The 25,203-nt window shown below is 46.7% G+C and overlaps 3 protein-coding genes across 3 annotated transcripts; 1 reads left to right on the top strand and 2 right to left on the bottom strand.

The window, feature by feature from the left end:
- Window positions 1-1,340: 1,340 nt before the first annotated feature.
- Window positions 1,341-9,477, bottom strand: GTPBP2 (GTP binding protein 2; the record flags this gene model as incomplete). The annotated part of the gene is made up of 12 exons (XM_079532959.1): window positions 1,341-1,538; window positions 1,947-2,111; window positions 2,390-2,561; window positions 3,271-3,329; window positions 3,715-3,850; window positions 4,207-4,426; window positions 4,984-5,158; window positions 5,455-5,652; window positions 6,170-6,278; window positions 6,590-6,774; window positions 7,394-7,420; window positions 9,304-9,477. 12 exons carry the CDS (start codon window positions 9,475-9,477, stop codon window positions 1,341-1,343), a joined length of 1,818 nt encoding a protein of 605 aa, XP_079389085.1.
- A 1,080-nt stretch (window positions 9,478-10,557) lies between these two features.
- MAD2L1BP (MAD2L1 binding protein) lies at window positions 10,558-11,700 on the top strand (the record flags this gene model as incomplete). Its single annotated transcript, XM_079550137.1, has 2 exons — window positions 10,558-10,854; window positions 11,170-11,700. The coding sequence occupies 2 exons, from the start codon at window positions 10,558-10,560 to the stop codon at window positions 11,698-11,700; spliced, it is 828 nt and encodes a 275-aa protein (XP_079406263.1).
- A 1,744-nt stretch (window positions 11,701-13,444) lies between these two features.
- LOC306944336 (epoxide hydrolase 1-like) lies at window positions 13,445-23,756 on the bottom strand (the record flags this gene model as incomplete). Its single annotated transcript, XM_079532829.1, has 10 exons — window positions 13,445-13,646; window positions 14,532-14,657; window positions 15,005-15,113; window positions 18,312-18,526; window positions 19,135-19,264; window positions 19,646-19,876; window positions 20,596-20,776; window positions 21,269-21,482; window positions 22,462-22,485; window positions 23,728-23,756. 10 exons carry the CDS (start codon window positions 23,754-23,756, stop codon window positions 13,445-13,447), a joined length of 1,461 nt encoding a protein of 486 aa, XP_079388955.1.
- Window positions 23,757-25,203: the final 1,447 nt, after the last annotated feature.

Below are 25,203 nucleotides of genomic sequence, written 5' to 3'. Positions count from 1 at the left end.
AGGTCAGCACCACAACTTGTTTTCAAGAGGGCAAAAAGGCTCTTTGGGTATTTGTGTGGTATTGCAGGCCCTCTCCCCTCTCCTCAGTCAGAGCTGGCAAGCTATGTGCCATGTGACAAGGTTGGCTGAAGGACTATTGCTCACCACTGACTCTTCTGGTCTGACAGTCAGTGAGAAAACCAAAAGCCCATGTACAGCTCAACAGATCCTGCCTTTGGGCTGAGGGGCCTGGAGGAGCTGTCACACAGCAGCCACACAACTGCATGATGGAAATAAGAGTGCTTCCCTGTGCAGAGTCCTTGCTGGCAACAATAGCCTTCCACTCACAACACACCCCAGTGGCAGGGGAAAGAAAAAAAGTCTTCCTTGAGAAGAAAAATAAAGTCACGCCACTTCCAAATCACAACTAAACAACAGAAGTCACCTTGTTTTGTGTTCGTAATGTGGCCTGTCCTCACATTAAGGCAAGCATGGGCTGGGCCCTGGAGCTGCCAAACCAGGGAGCTCACTGCAAGCCACTGCTGCCACATGTAGACTTCACCTGTAGCTGAACAGCCATTAAACAATCTGCCCATGCCAGCACAGGCCCAGGTCTCACTCTGCTCCACAAAACAGCTCCTGCTCTGCTGCTTCAAGGAGCTGTTTGCAAGTGCTGACTAAATCTGCCTTTGCGCTGTAATGCCAGGAGGCTGTGCCACACTGAGCAGCCACAGCTTCCTAAGTCACATGAAGGAGTGCGTACATGCACACGGGGAACAGGACAGGATGCTCGTCCAACAGTAAGACACTTAGACTGGAGTAATGCAAAACCAACATACAAATGGACACACAGCAGATTAAAGCCAACCAAGATTAAAATAGTTAAAAAGTGTCTTGAACGCATTTTGACAGGTTCAACCAAGATCTTGCTGCAGGCAGCAGGGCATCTCCCATCCCCTGCCTGGAGGGATGTGCTGCAGGACTGCATCAACCCAGTGCTCTAACAGCTGGAATGGGACCAAATCTTGTGTCACAGGTGGAAAAACATCCCTTCAGTGAATATCCTTTGTTCAGTGAACAAAGCCAGAACTTCCCTGCCCAGACCAGCGGTTGCCTCCAATCTATTCTGAAGGAAGGCAGGATAACAAAAGCAGTGGGCAATGTGGAGAATGTGCTTATCTTGCCTCTGGTGCTGCACTGAATGCGAGAAACCCTCAGAGACTCCATCTCACAGTACGGAGGAGAGACACCGTTGCTAGAATGGGACAGCAGCAGCTCCAGGCGTCACTCAGAGACCCATGGGAGCTTTCATCCTTCTCCCTGGTTGCTGGTGAGCAGACATCTCTCTGACCTAGTGGTAGTCAGAAGCTCAGCTGTCCAGGCCCTAGAGACTCCTCCAGGCCATTTTCTTTGGTGGTGATGGCTTGGAGGTCAGTGACATGCCCAATGCCTTTGGTGACTCCTTCACGGAAAAGCAGCTTGGCTCCAATCTTCAAGTATTCAGGATGCTTGATGAATCTGAAACAGACAACGGCCTTCTCTCCTGTCCGCAGCTTATCCTGAAGAAAAAAAGGGACAGCTTAGACCTATCTGTCCTTCTGATGCACACAAGAGAAGTGCACGTGGATGCTAAGATAATGAAGCAAGTGAACAGGTTGACTCCTTCAGACCACGTGGCTCAAGTCCTTCCCATTACTATTTGTGCAGGGGGAGACAGGAGAACACAAGCTCTGGGGAATGGAAAACTCATCCCCCTTCAGAGTCTTGCTGTAGTCTGTGATACTGCTTGTTTTGCGAGGAGGAAATATCAACCAAATGGGAAGGATAAAGGAGTGGAGTGTGCTCTTAGGAAGAAAGACAGGTATTCAAGATACCAGTAGCCCACAGCCTTAGAAGAGGGCATGGTGGAATACCAGCAGGTCCCAACACTGAGTTCTATCTTCCTCCCTTTTCCTTCCACGACTTACCTTTCCATGGATCTTCTCTACAACAGCTGTCTGCCGCACGTTCCCCACATGTACCGTCACCTGAAATCCCTTCCGGAAAGTTGTTGCATGGAACAACAGCACAATCTCGGCTTCGAACACTGAGCAGATGGTGGGGTTCATTTCTGGGCTCACCATGACCATGCCCTGCACAATAACCAAGAGCTCAGACTAGTTAAGGCCAATCCTCCTGTTTCTGAACAGCACCCACAACCACAAACATATTTCCACTCTGGAACTTGGACTCGCACCCCATTCTCAGTCCTGTACTCATCATACTTCACAGCCTGGCAACCTCCTTCTCTTTCAACAAGCTTTCTGTAAACACTTCTACTTCATTCCCGCTCTACCAATGGGGGATCCACAGGGAAGCTTCCAGCCCCACTCACTGGACCAGCAAAGAAGCTGGCAACAGCAGGACTCACCTTCCGCAGCAGGGAGCGGTCGAAAGGTCCGAGGGCCAGCGTGGCTGCCTGGCCAGCCCGCAGCACGCGGCAGGCTGAGCGGTTGCGCTGGATGCTGCACACCTTCAGCCGGAGGAACTTCCCATCATCAGTGGGACCAACCACCAGGTTCTCCCCTTCTCGGCAGATCCCACTGCCCAAGGCACAACAGCAGGACAGAGCTCATCAGGAGACAAGGAGGAATTTGTACTCTCCAAGATCAACCTACACAGATTCTCTAGGGCCAACGTGAGTGTCTTTGGATTCTTACCCAGGCACATGACCAACTAACGGGAATGCAACACTGCTGGGAATAGGGATTCTATACAGTAGGAGCAAAAGCCACACTGTCACTCCTCAAACACCCAGAGTCCTTTGGACAGGGGCCACTCCCTCCTACTGCTCTCCCACACTGCATCATTTCTGCTGGTGAGACTGCAGTTGCCACTTGTGTGAATGTAGCCAAGCTGTGCTCACTGTTCCTGGAAGCTGAATGACAGCTTCTTTCTTCACAGGATGGCATGCGGCTAACTTCTGCTGGGAGCAGAGGACTTAGCATCTACCTCATCCTGCTTGAGGAAGAAGGAATACGACACCTTAGCATCCTGGCTTACTTCTGTTGACTGTTCCCAGCACGCTTTCATCCACCAGCACACTACAGGTCACATTCCTATCTAGCAATTTTAGAGCAGATTCCTTGCCTGCCACTGCACAAGCAATGATCTGCTCATGACATCTCCTAGCATTCTGTGGTCCTCCATCCTCCCTTGGCTCGGTTATCTGGTATGAGTAGGGATCAAACTCTAACCTTGCGGGAACTCCAGCAACCATTCACAATCACACCTGTCTGCCTGTTCCCTTACCTTGACAGAGTTCCTCCCACAACAGTTCCCACTTCTGGCACAGTATAAATTTCATCAACCTGCAAGAAGGCAACAAGAACAAGCTGCTCAGACAGCTGTGAGAAAGCACTCCAGAGTGAGAACAAGCTGCCCACCCCATACAGAATCAGACACCATCTGTGAGCTTTCGATAGCTCCCACAACATTCCTTTTAGAGGAACCTTTGCCTTTTAAGTGGCAACTAGAGAAACAACCTCCTCACTGAAATGGGCATCCCTTGGTTAGGACGCAGCCCAGCCTAACAAGCCTTGTTCAAGAAACGAGTTTTTTCTTTACTCAAACATCTCCCAGTAATCCAGTGGTTCACCTTGTCTCTGCCTGTTCTATCTAGAATCCACAGATGTTTGTCACACATCACAGCAACACGTGCACTAAGAGAACTGGAGCCAAGCTACCCTTCCATACCTGAAACTCTGTGAGTTGTTGCATTAGCTCCTCCTGCTCTTTACTGTTGGTCAGCGGAGGAAGGATGTTGAGAAAGACTTTCACGAGATCCAGGTTCTCCCCAGAAACATTGGACAGTGTGAAGATTGGGGTGATGCTGTCAGACACAAACAAGAATAAGCAGAACGCCAGACCACAACTACAAAAGGTGGCTGAGACTCTGAATCTACCGAGTCCAGAGACTACAATGATAAAAGGTCAGAGTAGGAGGGCACAAGGGGCTGGCACAACTCTGCCTCATGGCTGGTTGAGGTACTGATCCCCCCTCTTGGAGAAGCACACAGCCTTTGGCATCTTCCACTCCCACAGCCCCCCAAAAAAGCCTGGGAGGTGAAAATGCAGAGATTAGGAAACCAGCTGAGTGGCTGCCTCCCTTGTCATCACCCTTTCCCAGCACCACACAGCAGCTCAGTCTGAACTGCCTGCTCCCAGCAGAAAAGAATGCTTCCTTACTTGGGAGACTGTGCAAACTGCTGTGCTGCTGTAACAGCATCATCATCTGAGGTGACAAGCAACGGAAGCTTGTTGCAGCCTGGCTGCTTCAGAATTCGTTCCAGCTGCTTCACTGTCCGTTCCACAGTGGCTTTTGAACACAAGTCAACTTTGCTGATGACAATGAAGAAGGGGACCTTGAGGGCCATGGCCAAGCCCAAGTGCTCTCGTGTTGTGCCCGCTGCAGGAGATAAGTTAGAGTGTAGTAGCTTTACAAAAATAAGCAGCAACATCTCCTGACCTTCCCATGGGCCCACCCTGGAAATTTCATCCCAACTGGTAGTTCATCAAGCAATAAGAAAGCAAAACTGTTCTTTTAAACAAAAAAACAAGAGCATTCCAGAAAAATAGAACCCAGAATTATTGTAACTGATCTCCTTGCTTCAGAAGGATGCAGTAGTTTTCCTTCTTAACAACCACAAAAGTGTCACAGAAAAATATGGAAGAACTCCAGATGCCTTTTCATAAAGTTTTGGATTCAGCACCTCTAAGAATACATTTTTTTTTTTTTTCCCTCTGACAAACACAGTCTTAAATTCCAAACAAAGCCTCTGTCCAGAGCACTGTTTAGCATGGTTTACAGCTAGTAACTCAGCCCTGCTTCCCTCCCAGGCACTTAGAGGTGCTGGCCTACAAGAAATCAGAAGGGACTTCTAGACTAATATTTTCTTTCAACATCTTGCTCCCCATTTCACTTCATATTTTACTCTCAGCCTGTGCAGGCAGTGTAACACTCACCAATGCCAGTGTTGGCACTAACTACTAGCATAGCAAAATCTGGGCAGTAGCTGGTGAGGCCAAAGATGGTTGTTTTCAGATACTTGTGGTGGCCAGCCAAGTCGATGAAAGTGATCATCTTGGAGGAACTCTCACAGATCTCTTCTGCTGTTCTGGAGTCACTGTAATTTACCACCTGAGGAACATGAGGACTTGGTGAGAAAAGGAGCCCCAGCAAGCAAGTGAAGGAAGAGCCAGCTCTAATTGGTCCCTTTTGACATCAAAATTAGCAGAGATCATAGATGTAAGAAATCATAGATGTAAGAAATCATGTCTGTTGCAAATGGATGTAAGCAGTGATCGGGTAAGGGGACACATAGCTGTACTGCCACTCTTCCATCATATTTCCTTCAGCACTGTAATAGGAGGGTAATCCCGTTCTTCTCCACCCTCCCTATCATCTCCATCTGTGTTCAGCAGCCCCCTGCTCACCTCTCCTTTGCTGTTGAAACCGAGAATCTCAAAACTGATGCTTGATGTTCTTCCTGACTGGATTTCATGGAGATGTCGGAAGAGGTTGAGACGTGCTCGGCCCCGGCCATTGTCCAGCTCTCCTTGTGTTAGGACACCCAACAGAGTTGACTTCCCTGAGTCCACATTACCCAGCACAGCTACTCGCAGGTCTAAGAACTAGGAGAAAAAGAGCAAAGAAATCATTAAACCTACATGCTGCTCCATTGGGTCTGTATGAACACCACACACCTGCAGGAATGTGCCCTAGGGTTTCCTTCCACAACAGACAGACACCACAGCGTACTTTTGTTCAGATTCTGCTCTTGCTTGTGGCAAATCATAGTCTGGGTGTTGTGATATACTTTACTGTGTTGTGATATGACACATCTGCAGGAAGTCTAAATTCTTCCTTGTTTGCACACTGGGTTGCATCACAACTGTTGCTGCAGAATTGAAATAGGTTCTCATCTCTGATCAAGGAAATCTCTCCTACGGGTATGTGCCATAACCACAATCTCAGAGATAAGAAGCATTGTCCTCAAAGCTTCCCTCTAGCAGCTCTTTAAAGCATCTGCTATGGGCCAATCTGGAGCAGACTGCCTTTAGGGCTTGGACTCCCATCCTAAAAGTAAGTTTCTTGTACGAGGGCTGCACATCTCTGGCAAGAGAGGAGAGCCAGGTCACAGGTTCCTACCTGCTGGTTGTCAGGCACCTTTCGGACGAGCACCTCCGTTATCTTCCTTGGAACATCACTGTCATAATCCACCTCCCTCTCTCGCAGCACCGTAATGTCAGCTCCAACTCTGCCATGGACACAGAAGGGAAGAGTGAGACACACATACTCGCACTCTGCAGCCCTTGCACATACAGAATCAGATCTGACAAAGTGAATGGGACAAAAACTAGGTGTAGCAGGACAGCAGCCTCAGGCTTGAAGCCAGAAGTTTTCTAGCTCCATTCTTATGTCTAGACCTTCATGATAACAAAAGTTTAGTCATACACAAGCACCATGGAGCGATGCCACCAGCTACTCTGGGAACTCCTGGAGCGAAGTCTCTCTTGTACCAGAGGCTTTTTAAGCCTACAGGTCCCTCAGACAAAAGTGAACACGTACTTCTCTGCCATACGACGCAGGGTCTTGAGTGAGGCACGCATCTCCTCCTCCGAGAGGCCCACCAGCAGCCCATTGTCCTCCACACCAATCTGGTAGACAGCCTCACCACGGCCTTCCTGTAGTCGCCACTTCATTTGTGTCACCAGGTGCTCAAAGCGGTATTGAGAGGGATTCACCAACTTTAGCTGTTTAACAGAGGGAAGAGTTACAGTCACAGCCTGGAAGTAATGCCAGTGCCCAAACCAGCAGCTCTCTAAATCAATGCGGTGAAGCAATGCCCCCTGCTCTGACCCACCTCTGGAAAACACACCCCATGTTAGTATCTAAACAGAAACCATGGGATAGGTGAGAGAGTGTTTCACAGGGATGCCTGCATATGGGAGTAGAACATTTCTTCACTTTCTCAAAGGGATCTGCACTCTGCCTGCTGTGGGGGTAAAAAGACAGCACCATGGGACCTATTTGTGATAAATGAGCCAAGTAAGCATGACTGGCAGAACAGCTACAAACTGAGTGATAAATGATTATTGGGGACACCTATAGCTGTCAATGTGAAGATTTCAGGAAAACCAGGGGGTCCTGTCTCCTAAAACAGATTCCTAAAATGAGTGACGAGCGCAAACTCTTCCAGCTCAGAACATTGGGTATCTCTATGTACTCAGAAGATGACTGATTGTTCCTTCCTTAGTACAGTGTCTGTTCTTCTGTCCCCACGGGCACATTCCCCATACACTGTCTTTCCTGAAGTTATTTGCTGTGAGAGAGCTCTGAGAAGAAACCCACCTACACCCACAAAATGCTCACCTTGTACTCGATGTTACCATCTTCTGCCTGGTCAGAGAACAAAACAAAACAAAACAGAAGGGTTAGATGCTGTGCCAGAAGGGACTTCTATAGGCATCAGCTGAAAAGATATTCCACAGCTTGCATTGACAATTTCAGAAAGGGAAAACTGCAGAAATATATTGTGTTAGGTTACAGCCCATTCTGCTGCTCATTCCTACACTCAACTAGAACTTACTTCAGGCTTCTTTTTGCTGTTTGCATCACATATCATGAAAAACAAGGGATAAAACTAGAATATGACACAGGGGAGTAGTGCTGCCTTGTTGTTTATGGGTTTGTTGTTGTTGTTGTTTTGTTTTGCTTTTTTAATTGCTTGCAAAAAAGAGGGCCAGCCACACAGAGTTCCAGTTTCAAAAAAAGCCACATCCCACAATGCAAACTACACCACCCCATTCCTACTATGTCCAGCAGTTTCTGCCCACCCAGCGCGCACAGAAAGAAGGGAATAGGAACAAAAGTCATTGTTTCTTCTCCCCATGCACTGATACCCTTTTCTCTCACCCAATTATTTTTCCACTGACTCCTTCCCATATCCTTATATATCTACCCTTCAAGACAGAAGGACCACAGACATAAGGATGCAAATCATGGACTCCTTTGCAATACAGCAAACTGGTGACTGGGCTGGAGAACCAGATGTGATCGAGACTGTAAGCGCACAATGTTCTTCGAAGAATTTCCCCAAGAAGGGCTGAAAACAGACCAAGTTGTATTAGAGCCTAAGCCAGAAAGGCCCATAAAGTCATCGATCACAACAGGCTCTAACTTCCAAAGAGAACATCTAGTCAAAACTGAAGTAACTTCTGCACCCATTTGGTCGAAGGGCCACTGAGAAAGGACGGGAGCCTGCAAGAAGCCATGTACTCAGGCAGACTAAGCTGAGCTGCCAACTCTAAGCACTTGCTTTTCCTCTGGACACCAATTTGCATGTCAAGAGAGGCAACAGCCCTCTCCCTGCCTTCTAGCTGAGTTTCTAACCACAGAGGAGCTTATGGTGGCAGAAGGCCAACAGAGGGAAGTTCCAAGCTGCCAGCTCGGCACTCGGGCAGCAGAGCTATGCAGTGAGGGAAGGATACGTGCAGGAGGCTTTATTCTTTTGCCATTTAAGAAAAACATCGGGTTCACATTCTGTGCTGTCCTCTAAACAAGGGGGTAGGTCTCTTCTGAAGCAGCTGAGCCTAGAGAAAAGCAACACACAAGGCTGTGCGGACTACATGCTGCACTGGGCGGCCACGGACAGGAAGCCGTGCTGAAACCACAGGGGCTGCACAGCCTCCAGCTGAAGAGAACCAAAACTGAACTGCAGCTGCAGGGGACGCTCCTACCCTCGGACAGGGTCTCACACAGCTGAGCTCTACGTTCTCTCCTCGACGGGAACCACAGCCCGGTGTGGGGGCTGCCCCTTCCCAGCACAGTCTCGGATAACTTACTGAGAGCTCGCCCAGCAGGGCTGAGCAATCTTCTCAATGTAATAATGCTCTCCATCCACAGCAGCAGTTTCCTCAGAGCCGTGCCAACCATCTGAACTAACCCACACACCCTTAAGTAACACCGTCAGTTTTTCCTGCTGCAGGAGACAAACACCAAAAACGAGAACGCTCCCTCCGAGCCCGCCAGCACCCGCCGCATCACCACGACGGAAAACATCGGCTCACGGAGCCGGGCGGGCCGTCACCAGGACGTGCCGAGCGGCGCTCGGGAGCCCGGCAGCTGGTGGAGCCCCCGCCGGCATTGCCCCGACCTCACCCGCATCCCCGCTCCGGCCCCGCCGCGCACAAAGCCGCCCCCCCCCCAATCCCTCCGGGCCCCTTCGCCGGCCCCGACAGGCCCCAGGGCGTCCCCTCCGCAGCCGCCGACAGTCGGCTCACCTCAGGCGGCAGGTACGGCGGGTTGTTGGCCTTGCCCCCCCGGCTCCGCCCGTTCTTCTTTTTCGCCTTCGAGCCGCCGCCGCCGCCGCCGGGCGCGGCCCCTCCGCGTCCGCGAAACGCCGCGCCCGTCGGCCTACAGCAGCCCCCGAAGAGCTCCGACACCCGCGAATCCATAGCGGCCGGCGCGGCCCCGCCGCCCCGGTGCGGCACCCGTTCCCAGCCCGGGCCCCCCGCCGCCCCGGCCCCCGCCGTCAGCGAAGCCGCCGCGCGGCACCACGGGAAACGGAGTCCGCGGCGCCGCCCGCCTACAATTCCCGGCACGCACTGCGCCTCGCCTCTCTCGGAACTGCCGCTCCCGGCGTGCCCCTCGGCGCGCCCCGCGCCGTTCTCTATGGACTGCCTCCGCAAGGGCGGATGGGAGTTGGAGTTCCGTGCGGGCGGCGCCCCCCGGCGGCCCTGGAGCTCGGAGTGCGGGGTGCCCGACAGCTCGAGGGCGCCGCCCCGGTGCCCTCCGTTCTGGGACAGCGAGCTGGGGCACACAGCGATTGGCACAGGGGGTGGGAAGCCGAAGTGCTTTTAAGCATTTCTGATATCAGAAACGTCCAATAAAGGCAGAGAAACAGCACGGCGCATAGAACTATCCACGCAGATATCGCAAGCCCCTGCCGACAGGGGCTCACGACAGAAGCGCTCGGCTCGGGGCGAGAACGCGCCGAGCGCCGTGCCCCCCTGTCCGCCTCCGCCAACAGCAGCAAGCCTCGCGATTCGCCGCCGCACCCCCGGGGCCGGCGACGGTCGGTCCGCTTATGTCAACTTCCACGCTCCTGGCACCGCCCCCCCCCCCCCACGGTGCGTGGGAGACTGCGCCCAATGGGGCTGCGGCCACGTTGTTTCCAAACACGGCCGCTCCCCCGCCAGCCACGGGGCCCGGTGCCAGCCTCCGCCTCGCTGAGGCCTCTCAGCGAGGCGGGGAGTTCGGCCGTGTACGGCTCTCTCACCACCGCTTTTTTCCCCTCCCCGCAGCGCTGCGTCCGCCCTCTGGGCGGGCTCTGGGATGCAAGGAAAAAACGCCGCTGATGCGGCCGCTGGGGGGCTCCCCTCTACTCCCCAAGGGCTGACTCCTAGTGCCCGCCCCATCCAACATGGCGCCCACGCTCTCCGGAAGCCACGGGACGGACGTTCCTCCGCTCCCATGGTGCCCCGCGGCGGCAGCCATTCAAATTCCAGCGGGCCGCCGCTGCCGCTGCCTAGAAAATGGCTGCGCTAAGGGGAACGGAGTCGCCTGGTGCGGTGGCGGCTCCGGGTTCTCAGGCCTCCCCACTTCTTACAGCAGAGACGCCGCTAGCCCCGGAGCGCGGCCGTGGGAGGAGGTCCCGGCGGAGCACGCCGGCGGCGCTCAGCCCCGCCGTGTCCGTGGTGTTCCCGGGCGCCGTGAGCCGAGAGAGCTGCTGCCGCTTTGCCTGCGAGCTCCTGAAGCACGTCCTGCACCAGCGGCACCAGCTACCGCTGCCCTACGAACAGCTCGCCTACTTCTGCCGGCGGGCCACGCAGGTGGGCGGGCGGCTGAGCCTTGGGGGGGCGGGGTGGGTGGCCCGTTTAAAAGCCGGCCCGGGGCTGCCGGTATAGGGGCTTTAATGCTGGTTTCTGTCTGTCAGTGAACTATCCTACCGCCTTCACTCGTTTTCTAACACATCATCTAGAAACCCAAAAGCTCTAATTGCAAATGTTGATAGATTATCTTATATGTGTTCATCGAGTCTCAAGGAGGGGATGCGTCATAGTTGACGACCATAGTTGAAGAGTGAATTTGGGACCCTCTGCAATTTTTTGTTCGTATATTAATGGCTGTTTTTTTGTGGTTTCCAGGATGGAGATATGATCAAGAAGCCACCTTCTGTGGGCTTGGCAAGCAAGAAGTGCCAGCAGGTGCTGGTGGAACTGGAGGCAGTGCTCCAGCACCTGGAAGTGATGTTCAGCTTGACACTGGTTCCCCGTGTTCTTATTCTGCTTGGAGGCAATGTTGTGAGCCCCAAGGAGCTTTATGAGCTCAACTTAGAAGGGATCTGTGTGGGCAGTGCTGAGAAAAGCCTGAAAACCACATCCTGCGTGCGTAAGCTTTTTCACTCGCTCTTCATTGCAGATGTCTTCAGTGAACTTAAAGCTCTTCCAGTCACAAGCACTGTTGTTATGCTCCAAGGGCATCGCAACTGTGGTGTGGAGTGGTTTCGGCCCAAGCTCAACTACAAGGTGCCAACCAGAGGAAAGAAACTGACTATTAATTTGTCCTGCGATGGAGATGTCAATATAAGTGCCTCAGCTCCTCAGATTATGACTTCTGCTTGGGAGGACTACGTATGGTTTCAAGCACCGGTGACACTTAAGGGCTTTCATGAATGATCTGTGCCCTGTAGAACTTTAATGGGATACTGAATAATTTTTGGTGCTGCTTTAGGCAATAATTCTATCAAAGGTAATGGCATACACTTGTCTCTCTGGATCTCTTCTCTAGGGCATCTGTTACCTTCCTGACCACCTTCTTCTGTGTTCACCTCATGACTTGTCTTTGAAAGCAAAAGCCCTTTAAGGCACAGCTGCATACAGCTACCATGATTCCTTAAGGAAATTAATTGATATATTGGGTGTAAAGACTTCCCTGTGACACGCTTGCTGAACTGACAAATATTGCAGTCTTCCTGAGTTTTACTCTCCTGAGTTTTACTGCAGCCATTTCTGTTAATGATTACTGCATTATATGATTGTTTGGGACAAGATAACATATATGATTATTAATATAGTTGGCCTTTTACTGTGAAGGCCGTAACCATTCTTTACCCCACTGCTGTGAAAGAAGACCTTTTCCTGCAGCCTACTCAGACTTGAGTACTCAAGTGCTTGCCCATCTAGTAGATGATATCTTTCTTCCCATAACACCATTTCAGTTTGTTAGGAATCCAGCATGGCACTCTTCAGCAACTGGAAGACTTCATGCCTAGCAGTGTCTTAAACTGGTGATGAAATGAGGCTGAGTGGTCCTGTGAAAGCAACAGAACACATCTTCCTATTCCTTTACTAACTTCTAGTCCATCAGACCTGACAATCAGTTTGATATACAATTAAAACTAGGAAAAGCAGTTTATTCTCTCCTTTGCAGGAAGTTAGGACTCCTGCCTCAATGTGGTAGCTTATTCCCACTTAACAGAAAATAAAAATATCTTGCTTTAGGGACAGGGAGGAGAAAGTAGTGCCAGAACTAGATATCTGCTGGAGTTGTCTTGGATCAGCTGGATATGTGTCTATCATGGAATGAATTAAATAGCTCCATCCATAAGAAGAGAATCTCTAGGCTGGTGGTAGTAAGGTTGCTTACTACATGCTAACAGAAGCTGATCAATGGGGTGATAAAAATCCTTTGGAAGGAGGTTGTTAGAAGGTGAATTAACCCTCTGTACTCAGTGCATGTTTTAAGCTTTTCTGACATTTTAGCAGTGAATAAGATTGTAAAACTGGAAGGAAATTTTTTTTTTTTTTAAGCTTAGAGAACACTACAGATGCCATTTTTGCCTTGCTTGACAGCGAGCAACTGCTAAAACTAGCTCTAGGAAAGAACTGCTAAAATAAAGAGAGCTGCCTTATGTGGAGCTGCTCACTTGAGAATGTAATCATTGGTCTCTCAAATGAAATATAACTCAAACTATTTAATGGGAGTGTTTGATATTCTCAGGACATCTAAGCCCTTTACATTTCCACCAAAGCTGCTTGAAGCACGTATTTAAAAATGCTAGCATTTCAGTATTTAAAGAAGCTTTTGAACAGAAGCTGGAGGTCTGAGGAACAAGGGGCCATTTCCTTTCTGCTCTCTCCTCCAGATGAGTGCAATGTTACTACATTAAGCGGTTTACATATTCCATTATACTTGAATTATGAATGCAGCAATGATATGGTGCCAGGAATAAGAGACAAGATGCTTTTTTTTTTTTATGAAGAGTTCTAGAGCTTGAACAAGTTTATTAGTTATAATCATTATTATCAAAATAAAATGCTGGCTTCCGTGTTGTGATTGTATTGAGTTTATTTAATCCGTTAAATTCTGTGATAGTAGAACAACTTGCTTCCATTCTACACGTGTATCTAAACTGCAGATTCACAGCTTCTCCACCTTTCTCACAAAGTGGAAGATGTCTTGTGCCAGCAGCTTCGGTTCCTCAAAGGCAGCAAAATGCCCTCCACGGGGCATGTAAGAGTAACGGACAATGTTCTTGAAGGTACTCTTTGCCCAGACCTGTGGTGTATGGGCTATCTCCTCGGGAAAAGCTGCAATGGCTGTTGGAACATATACTCCAACCCTAAAAAGATATTAGTTAACAGTATTTTCAAGACGAACTTCTGAAGAAAGTAATTTAAAAACCTTCTGACTCATAGCTTTTATATGAGTTGAAGAAACTTCACCACAGCAACTCTTTTCATAGTCTGTACTCTGCTGAGGAGTTTCATTGGTGTTTGGATCTCCTTGACTTCAAAAGTATTATATCTAAAGATGCATAAAATGAAGCCCACTTTGCACAGAGTTCAGTATTGAAAAGCTTCAGGCTTTTACGCTTTGTAATGTGTTGAAACCACACCTCCGTGTGAAACTCAAGCAAGCTAGTTTATATTTGCTCTAGAATTTCTGGTACCACTATAATCCCTATTGAGAGGGAAGGTGAATTAGTTCAGTTTACAAAGAATTTCTTTTTTCTCTTGTATGATCAGTCACTTGCTGAGGAGTCTCGCCCACCAGTGCTTCCTGGTCAGCCTCTCTTGTGAGTCACTTCTGACAGTGCTTCTACAAGTTTTTGCTTAACAGCTGTAGCTCATAGTTTGTTCACGTGTAAATTGTATCCTTCCTAACTGTTTAAACTTGCTAGGAATGCTTGTGATTTTCTGTTTTGTTTTTAGTGAACAAAGCCATGAATTACAGTTGTTTGTCTAGTAAGTCTATAGACCAGCTGTATCTTGAACACAGACCTGAATTACTTTTGCTAAATGTTCTGCATTGTTTTGGCAACAGACCAATTTGTGTGAATCACAGGTTTAAAAGAAAAGCTACCCTTAACTATATTGATTGAAGATAACAGTTTGGCTTTTTTTTTTTCTCCCTAGTATAAATTAAATTTGCAAGTGATCTAAACGCTTGCACAGGCAGGTCTGATTCAGTCTTGTTTCGAAATCTGTCTTGTACACTTCATTACCTGGAATCAGCAGTAAGGCCGGGGTCCTGGCCAAAGTTCTCCTTGTAATATCGCATTGAGGGCACAATAGATGCTGTCACCCAGTAAATCATCACATTGGTCAAAAGGTCATCGAGAGAATACTTGCTAGCGGGAGAAAAAAAGATTCAATATAACTGAGGTGTTTCTCAACATACTATATTGGGCTTGTGCTCTGATAAGCTATTGGTCTTCTGGTTCTCCACTGATTTTCAAGCAGCAAATCAATTTACATTCATGTGCCTGAAGCAAAGCTTCCTAGTACCGAATCAGTAGCTTGCAGGCAGTCTACTGTAAGCTTAAACTTCTACTTATCTACTTGTAATCTTTCATCCTTAAAATTCAGCTTCCACTGGCCAGCCTTTTGTCCATCTCCTCATCAGTTATCATCAGTTTTTTGTTTGTTTGTTTCTTTAAAAACGAGTTTTCTCACAGAATGATGTTTATTTTCTTACCTTTCCAAGCCTCCGTCATCTTTACGCAGGAATGATTTATCTGTCCACGTAGAGAATTTCTCCAAAATATATGCAGCAAGCCCCACAGGGGAGTCATTCAGTCCACAACCTAATACAAGTGAAGAACAGCAGAGCTCTTACATTTGCATGGCATTGTAATACTTTGAAGTTCATCACCTTTTACATGATCTAAAGAATGGAGTACTGCATTATCTTTTCCTGCTATTGGAAAGCAGGAAAGTTTCCTATTCTTTTTCTACATCACACTCTTCCACTGTGCCCCCAAGTCCCTATTTTTGTTGGGTTTTTTTCCTTCCTCATCAGGTCAAAATCCTAGACCGTATACAGTGTTGGTATGGAAGCTGCCTGATCATTTCAATATTCCTTTTTTCTCCTTTCTGTATTCTAAAACATAAGCAGGGTCAACAGGGATGCAATGAATTCCAAATACCTTTTTTTCTTTTTCTTAGTCTCTTTTTGCTTGGACAGACTGTAAAATGCTCTTGAACTCTGACTGATCTGGCTACATTTCAAAGAACTAGCCATGACTCATGGTTTTCCCCATGGCAGCAGCCAAACTAGAGCTGTGGTTTTCTTCCCCTAATTGCTTTGCACTTTGTTGACATCAAATTTTATAGGCCAGTTCAATCAGCAAGTCAATTAAATGTTTTTGCAACTCTGTGCAGTTATCTTTAGATTAAACCGAACCTTGGATAGCGGTCAGCTTTTCATTTAACAATTAACTTTTCTCTGTAGAGAAATTAGGATCACGCTGAAATGTGCCAACACAGATTTTTGTTATAATCACCCTTCTCCTGCAACTTGCTTGCTTATTCCCATGCTTAGATCTCCATTTTAACCAGTTATTAATCCGGGAACTTAATCCTTTTCTTAAGGCACTTTTGTTTTTTTGGGGAACATCAGAGGAGAAACCTCAACAAAACTTTGTTTAGAAACTGAAACACTTTACATCAACAGATCCACTGCTCTTTGCTTCCACCAAAGCTCTGATCTGTGAAGCATTTACAGGTGGTAATATCATGGGGAAATATTTTCTTTTCTATAAAATAACTCTGCTATCTTACAGTGACTATACATACTGGTCTGTATTGTTTCCTGAGCAAATTCTCCACCTGGCTCTTAAAAAAAAAAAAAAAAAAAATTCTATGACATCAACTTACTTTTGTATGCTAAATTGTACAGGAAGATTGGCTGATCTCTGCTATTACTTATCGTTTAAAATGAAGCATTTGTGGAGCTAGTTTTAAATTTGATATAAAAAAAATGTATTTGAGGAAAATGGTTGCTTAACACCTGGGAGTCCTTCTGTTTAAGTAAGCAGTAAATCTACATTGAGTAGTCTTCTTTTTTGTGTAATGAAAAGCTGGATTTGAATTTAATTGCATGTTTTTACCAACTTACTGAAGGTTATAAGTTAGCCTTTCATTGCTTACTGCTTTGTCCTTTTAAATATGCAGGTTTGATTGCAGGCTGCCTTAAAGTGCTGTCACTTTAAGACAAACATTTTGAGTTTGTTTACTCATACTGACAACAGGTTTAAAGAGGTTGACACAGCTATACTTTGATCAAAGTAGTAATCATTTGTGGAATGGCAATTCACACAACAGTCACATGCACTGTGCTTTTATGGGTGCAGCACATCAAACTCAATATCATACTTTGGAAGAGATAATTCAGAATCAGAAATCAAGAATGAGTGCAATTTATATTGTTTGACTGACTATCAGCAAAGTATATGAATTATAGTGAAAGCTGGCATTATAACACTGATGTAAGCCTCAATCTTAGCGTGTCTTTCTGATTGCATATTGAAAAGTAGGGAACAGTGAACCTGCTGAAATAGAAACACCAGCAAAAGGAGCACTTTCTAAATCAAAGATCCCTTAAAAGCATGCATGTCTAATTATTCGTTTCCAGCTATTTCTGGTGTGCATTTTTAAAATAATTGTAGGCATTAGGATAAAACAATCAAGAAAATGAAATGAAATTAGAATATTTTAAACGTACACAAAAGAATTACTCTGCAATCTAAAAAGGACAAAGAAAAAGCATTCCTATACAAGGGAAAACCAAACACACAGTCAAAAAAAAAAATCCCTCCCTGAAGCTAACTGGTCTAAAAGCCATCTGGCTTTACTTTAGCAGTTCTGTAAGTTTCAGTTTGATTTCTTTTTCTAATCTGAAGTTAGCCTTTTAGTAGTCAGGAAGCCAAACAGAATGACTTCAGAGCAATTTCAGAGCTGCCACTTAACTGAGAATCTTAGCCTCTTCCCTGGCTGTGCAGTGTGAACCTCCAGGTGGATCACATCTAGCGGTTACTGCTCAAAGTATCTGTTATGCTGTACATCTAGGAAGTCAGTTTAGTTTCTTAAGGTTGGGAATAATCTCCTCAAGTTGCCTAGACTAACACATTGTCATTTGAAAAGGCTTGCAACTTCACCTCTATTTGTGCCTCAGTGAGCCTGGTCTCCAAGAAGAGATGTCAGGCTGCGGCCTTCTTTCTGACTAAAAGAAATAAGCAAGAATCCAAACAAATAAACCCTGTCTTGCATCCTGCTTTTTATTTCTTCAGTGCTGTGATGAGTTCAAGCAACAGACTAAGTGTTATTTAGTAGAAACTCATACCAAAATGCTGAATTTTTCAAAGAAGGGCTAGGCTGAGGCACTATTCATTTTGTAATCTCTGTTAGCGACATCAGTTGGAAGTAGTTCTACTGCCATTTTGGATGAGGGTTTATCTCAAGACAGGAGATCTTATAGTCCTTTCCTAATGGGAACCAATTAAAAAAAAAAAAAAACAAAAAAAAAAACCAAAAAAACACAAACATTTAACTTTTCTGAGATGGCCATCATTCTTACACACTGGTACCACTGACTGTCAGGCTTCTGCCTTCTAAAATTTAGGCCTGAGTCTGCCTTTCAGCAACTTTCACATTGCACTCGCTTACAATCTTTTTTCTTGTTTTCACTTGTTTGTATTTCTAGAAGCTCCAGTTTTAAGACTCTGTGCTCCATTTTAAGAGTCTTCTGCAGAGTTCTTTTCCCAAAAGTAGCAGCATACTACTTTAAGCAGTTTGGAAAGTGATATTTGCAGAGTCCATCTTTTACAAGCTGCTGCATTTTAACTTTTAGATCTTTTAGATCTTAGTCCCATACCTTGCATTCATTCATCAGAATGTATTGCTTCTGAAACATAGTAAGCCTTTGCTCAATGATGAGGTTTTTTTTTTTTTACACCATTGGCAGTTGGTATACAATATATAGCAACATGGGGAGGGTTCATTACCTGCAGTGTCTGGTTTGGTGGCTTGGATGTGTAAGTATCCAGATTCTCGCAGAATGTCAAATACGTTCTTCTGCATGAAAGGGTACATCCGTCGAACATCTTCCCTGGTGAAGCCTACAAGCCATGGTATGTAACTCCCAATCATCACTTGAATCATCTTTTTCAAGCCTTGTACGCCAATGAAGACGAGATTCAGGTGAAGACCTTTCACAGACCTAAAAATCAAATTCAGGAATACAGTGTTAAAATTTCTGTCTCCAAATTTTCGAGAAAATAAGTCTGACTGGAACTGTGAAGGAAGGATTTCACTGAACCAAATATATATAAAGCCCTGAAAGAACCTGAAAGGTTCATTGTGGTGCAAAAAGTAGGGGGGGGGGGAAGAAAAAGTACAGCTGGTTCCACCTCCATTCAACTGTGTTATTTATATGATGCCAGTTTTAGGCACTATTCACAGATATGGCACATCCACACTGATAGCTCTGGCTATCAATGGTGTGGTTCATTCCACATTTAGGCAACTGGTTGTGTTGGGTACTTTCTGAAAAGCTTTGTTAGATCACATGCTGTGAAGCATAACTGCAATCAAAAAGAGTGAGCTGAGCAGCAGCCTAACAGCTTTAAGAGCTTTCTCCCTCTATCTGTTCTTTGACATAAGTACAGCTTAGTAGCACTCTTCTTGTTAAATGCTAAATGCTCTGCTGCTATGATGTCATTTTCGAAACAAATATTAGGTTTCTTTCCTGATCTGTCTTTCTCAACTTTGCATAGGCACACCCAGCTGCTGAGAGGATGAGCTCCTTCAACTCCCTTTGCTACTCACTCTGGCAGCATCTGGGACATATTTGTTGTAATACGAGATCCCCAGTCTCCTCCCTGTACGTAGTATTCCTTGAAGCCCAGTCTCTTCATCAGCTTGTGAAATATCCGAGCAGTTGCAATGGTGTTAAAGCCTGTACATAAAGAGAAGCACCACACATTTATTCAAGCATGTCCTGGCCAGAGATCATGCCCCAGATGTGCTGCTGTGAAGGCACAGTGTACTGTACTGCTCCTCATCACTCTCTGACAATAGAGAGAACAATAGTTGTTGTAAATTCAATGCAAAGTGGAGAAAAGAGAGTTGGCTTTCAGCTACCATTGCCTTCCAAATCTCCAAACTAGCCCCAGAGCCTCAGTAACATTGGTGTTGGTGCAGAGCCAAGTTTCCTGAACTTCAGACCCAGGATCTGCCTTCCTGCATTCACAGACTACAGCACACAAAGGATTGGGGGGATGGCTGAAGTATTTGCACCAAAAACCTGCGATTCCAGCAGAGCCTTTTCATCACTTACCTTGCTGGTGTGGTGCCTCTGAGAAGCCATAGCCGGGTATGGATGGGCAGATGACCTCAAACACCACATCACCACTGTCCAGGCCATGCTTGGTTGGATCCGTGAGTAGAGGGATGATGTTGTAGAACTCATAGAAAGAGCCAGGCCAGCCATGGGCCATCAGGATAGGCCGCACAGCTTTTCCATGAGGGACGTAGGAGGGCTTCACATGGATAAAATGGATATCAATCCCTGCCAGACATCCAAGACAGAAAAGTTAAATTCTGGCTCCTTTTCAGTTTCTTCTCTGGACTCTGAAGAAAGAGGTTGGCAAAGTAGCCATTAGCAGAAATTACACAATCATCCCACATCAGGAAGATGACTACCTGAAAGGGATGTCCCGTATTATACTTATGTAACACCTTTTGCCTATAGGTGGAGGTATGAATCCCTACCCCAGACAGGGGGTCACAGCAGACTGAACATCCTTCCTGTGAGAAACTAGTTTCTCAGTAATAGGTAAAGCCATGCTTAAATACACAGCATAACGCAGGCAAGACAAATGCAAGACCATGACAAAATGGCATGAAAAAAATATTCTGGGCTCATAGAATGGATAAGTTTTGCAGCTTCTAAAGGCAGTTTCAAGGCAATAGTAGAAGAAAACCTCACAGTTAATTAGCACAGGTTCAGGGCCAGAGGAAGGCTCTTTTGAGGCAGACCTAAATTTATTGCTGATATATGGCACTCATGATCTGTACAAGCTTATTAATAGTACAGCCTGCACGAGAGATTTTTCCTTTACATCACTAAGCTATTACATACACATAAATATTCTAACATCTTAAACTAGCCATCAAGACTGAGCATCCTTTTCCCACATATGCTACTGGCAAGAGCAAAGCAAGGCCAGGAGAGGCAGCTGGGAAAGTGCTCTGTGGTGTAACAGGGAGGCACAGTGACCCACTCACCTTCGATGGTGGTACGGAAATGAGGGTACTTGTTCAGGATTTCCACTTGCTTGTGCCAGTCAAACTTGTTCCTCCAGTAGGCCACCACCTTCTGCAGGTAGTCAGAGTTGAAGCCATAGTTGAAGGCTGCCCCTTCCAGTGGAGGTGCATAGCGAGCCTGGTCGAGGCGGCGGTGCAGGTCCTGCAGAAGGAGGGAGGCTGCCCAGATGCCCATGTGTGCAGTGCACCAAGGCAAGCATATGCAGGAGCCAACTCTCCAGGCTCCACCAGCTTTTAGACCTCTACCTATTAGACAATGATCCTGGTTGAAGCAGAGCTCTCAGTGATCTCCTCAGTCACAGGGAATATAGCTTTCTACAGGTTAACAATTCTCCTAATGCACTCAGGATTACTAGGTCTCACTCTTGCCTTACTGTTAACTTTGTACTAGGAGCTTTCAGGCACTGGTGGATGGGTAAAGAATATAAAAGGGCAATTAAAGATTGGGCCCAGCTGCCTGTTGCTAGTTGGCTGGATCACTAGGGGCAGGTGCTGCAATTCATTAGGAAGACTCTCTTTGCTCTTCCAGGTGTTCTCCTGTAGGAGCCTCTGAGCCCTGCCCTGTTCTACCAACTTCTGTGCCTACACCCTCCCACTCTGCCCCACTGCCTGCAGACCCACTGTCAAACTCTACCTCAATTTCTTCATCAGATGTTTCAATCTTGAAGGGGCGGATGCTTTCATCTTCTTTCCCTTTTAGGGGTTTTTCGCCTGAGCCCCACCATCCATCACCCATTTCAATACTCTTGATCTTGCGTCTAGACATCAGCCAGCAAACCAGCATCCCTCCAACACCCACAGCAGCCACAGGGACCAGGACTGCATTCTTCTGAGAATTTTGAAAAGACCTAGGGATGCATAACATTTGCATTCAGTGTAAGATAGCAGGACAATGCCGAGGCTTGTTTCCACATTGATTTGGTCCAAGAAACAACACATTTTTAAAAGCCCCATAGAGTCAGCAGGGGCTAAGTACTTCTTTTGTTGTTGACGTTCACAGGCAAGATATGGAACAACCTCTTAAAAAGCAATAGATTCCACAAGTACTGGCTCAGGAATCTAGAGCCAGTGTAGAGATATTAAACTCTAATAACAAGAGTGTGAAGACTAGAAGCCTCAAGGTTACATCTACCAGTGCTCACTAGGGATCTCATTCTTTGCTGATCATGATTTGCTGATCCCAAGGTTTCCTTGGTCCTCTCCCATGAAGCAGGATACCGTGGGGGAATAGGGTCAATAGGATATGTGCAAGTCTATTTCAAGAAAGGTACTCAAGTGAATGGGACAATAGTACATAGGTTCCTTCAGGAATGCAAACTGCAAAGGGTGAGGGGTGAGAGCAGAGAAAAGGGCCTTCAGCTGCTATTGGGAGCTGAATGTGCCCTCCTCAGCAATGCTTTATATGTAGCTTCCCTACAGATTCAGGCATCTTTTAGGTCAAAGCTGGCCCTCTAATATAGTCTTACACAGGTAAAGATCTCAGACTGTCTTTTTGGTACCTCTATTTCTGTTCCAGTCATGAAATACCCAAAAGCTGAGTCACCACTGTTGGCTTTAACAGACATGTATGCTCCAAAGCTGTTCAATTGTGACAGCAACCATTCCAAAATGTTATGTACCTTCATGTCCCTCAAACCTGAGCGTCAAGGTCTCCAGCTTCTCCTGGAGATCTGGAGAAGTACCTTTTGCAGGGGGCTGCAAGAAGTCTTTGAACAATGAAGATTCTGTCGCTGTAGTCAAATAGGGTAGGGAAAGGACTGTGCTGTGTCTCAGCTAAGGCGTTGATGAAAAGTGGAGGTGTCAGCAAAGAACAGCAATTTCACTCACCTGATGCGGGACAAGATGCTCTCCCTGCAGAAGAGAAGGAAAGAGAAAAAAAAAGATCCTTACAGTCTGATAGTGTTGTCTGAATGGTAGCAATCCTTAACGACATTGCAAAGGATTGCCAGCACCATTTACTGCCCAGCCATGCCATTGCAAGCTGTTTAATCGGGTGAGCACATTCACAGTTTTTCTAGTTCTTTTGGATGCAATTGAGAGGGAGGACCTCAGATTATCGCTTTTACACAATGAGGCTGTTTCTTGGCTGCATTTTAGCTAGATAGCTTGTTTCCATAATATTACTTCCTTTAGCACAAATTAGATAAAAGGCCATAAACAAAGGGATAGGTGTCCTTGCAGTCTTTCATCCTACTCGTGGCTGTGATACTCCAGCCAAGAAAGTAGGTTATTTTGACCGCTGAAGAAAGATAGGAGTGCAGCCCTGCAGTGAACTGTCAAGATCAAAGGTCAAAATCCTGCTGCTAGCCACGCTGCACTCATTATGCCAAAGGACTGGCATCAGGAGGAGCTTGTGGGACCTTCATCTGCTCAGATTTCAGTGAGTTGCTACACTTTTGCTACTTCTGACTAGTCCGAGCTGGATAGTGAGCTTTCACATCTAATCTGCCTGGGAGGAAAATAAACATCTCCCTTGGTTCTCTTTTATCCTGACAGATTGCCCCATAAGAAAAGCAGAGTCAAAACCAGAAAAACCGGAAGTGACAAGAGAAGGTCTCCTTACTGAGAGAAGGTCTCGTTACTGTCTCTGCCTTAAGGTAGGCAGCTAAAAAAGGGAGCTATTTGGTGTCATAATTAAGATATCTAGAAACAAAATAAAGGCATGAAGTGCCATGAAAACACGTGCCTGCAGGCTGTTTCTTTTTACCTTGGCTCCAAGCCAAGGCAAAGGCACTGCTGCAAGCAGTGTCACCCTCCAACTGTAGGAGGCTGAACAGCTTATAGAACAGGTAGTAATATTCCTGTGCACTTATATCCCAGACCTTAGTGAGTGAGAGGCATGAAACAATATGGCAACAGCACCAGCTCAACACTGATAAAAAAAACAAACGTGCTAAACACAGCCCTCCAAGCAACAGAAAACAAGGCTTGGTCTAGTGAAATCTCTCCAGTCACGTTCCAGAGAAGTCAGCTGCATGCTCCCAACACCCTCCAATAGCCCGCCTCTGCCTGGCTTATCCCGTGGTGGTTTCTCCCACCCCAGCCCCGGCTGAGTCCCACATAGCTCCCTCCTCATGCTAAAAGGCATCTCACCAGGCGTTAGAAAGGACCTCCTGCCACATGCTTTTCTGCTCCTCCTCGCCTTGCTGCAGTTTTCAGTAAAGCAACGCAAATGTCTCCTCTGCTGGCTTCCTCCTTGGCACTGACGCGCCCTCGTACATTGGTGCCACCTATTGACTAAATACGCACATGCAAATTAAGTTCAACAAAGTTAAACAGAGGCCGATACAAAGTCCTGCGTAGGGGGGGGAATAGCCGCGTGCACTAGCATGGGCTGAGTGCCAGGTACATACAGAAAACCGCTCTTTAGAGCCTTGTCTGAGGTCCTCAGATGAATCAGAATCAACAGGGGGACCTCATGGCAAAGGTCGTGTATGGGGCTATACAGCAAGCACGCTAGCCAGCAGGCTGAGGTAAGGGTTGCTTCACTCTGGTACTTGAGAGATTCATCTCTGGGAGTGCTGTGCCAAGTTCTGGTCTTGCTGGTAAAGGAAAGACCAGGGTGAGTCCACTATAGGGGCACAAGGCTGGCCAGGAGCTGGAGCACGTGCTGCATGAGGAGAAACAGAGACCTACATTTGTTCAACATGGAGAAGAGAAGGCATAGTGTGTGTGCACATTTTGCAGCAGACAAAACAAAGCAAAACTATATAAAAAAGGAAAAGCTAAATTTTCTCATGTACCACAGAAATCTGTGTTTTTGCTTTTTTTTTTTTTTTTAGCTCAAGAAACTAGATTTTATCTCCCTAGTAGTCAGTTAAATCCTGCTGGATAGAGGCTTCTGCTTCCTAAACTGTTGCACACTGCTCTTGCTGTGTTTCAGTCCGGGAATAGCTGTATTGCCAGAGGGAAAGATTCTTCTCTCCATGCAGTGCTCAAAGTGAAGTGCCATCACCAGTGAGATCTGTGATGATCAGCTCTCATGTTACAGGGGTGTATATGCAGTCCCTGGGCTGCCAGAACTGTGGAAAATAGGAGGAAAACTGTAAATCCTTCATTTGGTCAAAGTTCAATTTATTGCTACACCAGAGCTATTTGTGGTTATGCCTTTCTGGGATCACTTAGCTTTAAGGTCTGATTTCCAGAACTAAAGGTCGAGAGCCCGTCTAAAATGCAGGGTATATGTACAGGAATGCTGTGAGTGCTTGCACCAAAGAGATTCAGGGTGTCCAGAGGCAATCCTCCCTGCAGCAGTTCGACCGCTTTAAAACAAAGATTTTTCTCCTTCTCTCTTACAACCTCTAGTGGCGAAAACACGCAACTTCAGGCAGAAACTGCTTGGTGGTGTCAAGGCAGCCTCCCTGGAGCCTGTGATGCGTGCCCCATAGACTCAGCGATCAGAGGAAAGGACCTAGAAAAGTGTCTCCGAGCATCTTCCTGCACTGGGGCAGCACCCCTTATCCTCAATGACGTTTTATCAACCCTTTGCTCATCACTAATCAGCAGTATGCCTGCAGCAATGGTAGAAAATATGCACGCAGAAATGTAAATGTCATATATTCTTTTCCC

The sequence above is a fragment of the Tetrao urogallus genome (genome assembly GCF_951394365.1).
Source record: "Tetrao urogallus genome assembly, chromosome: 2".
NCBI lineage: Eukaryota > Metazoa > Chordata > Aves > Galliformes > Phasianidae > Tetrao > Tetrao urogallus.
This window is presented reverse-complemented; position numbering and strand designations above follow the sequence as displayed.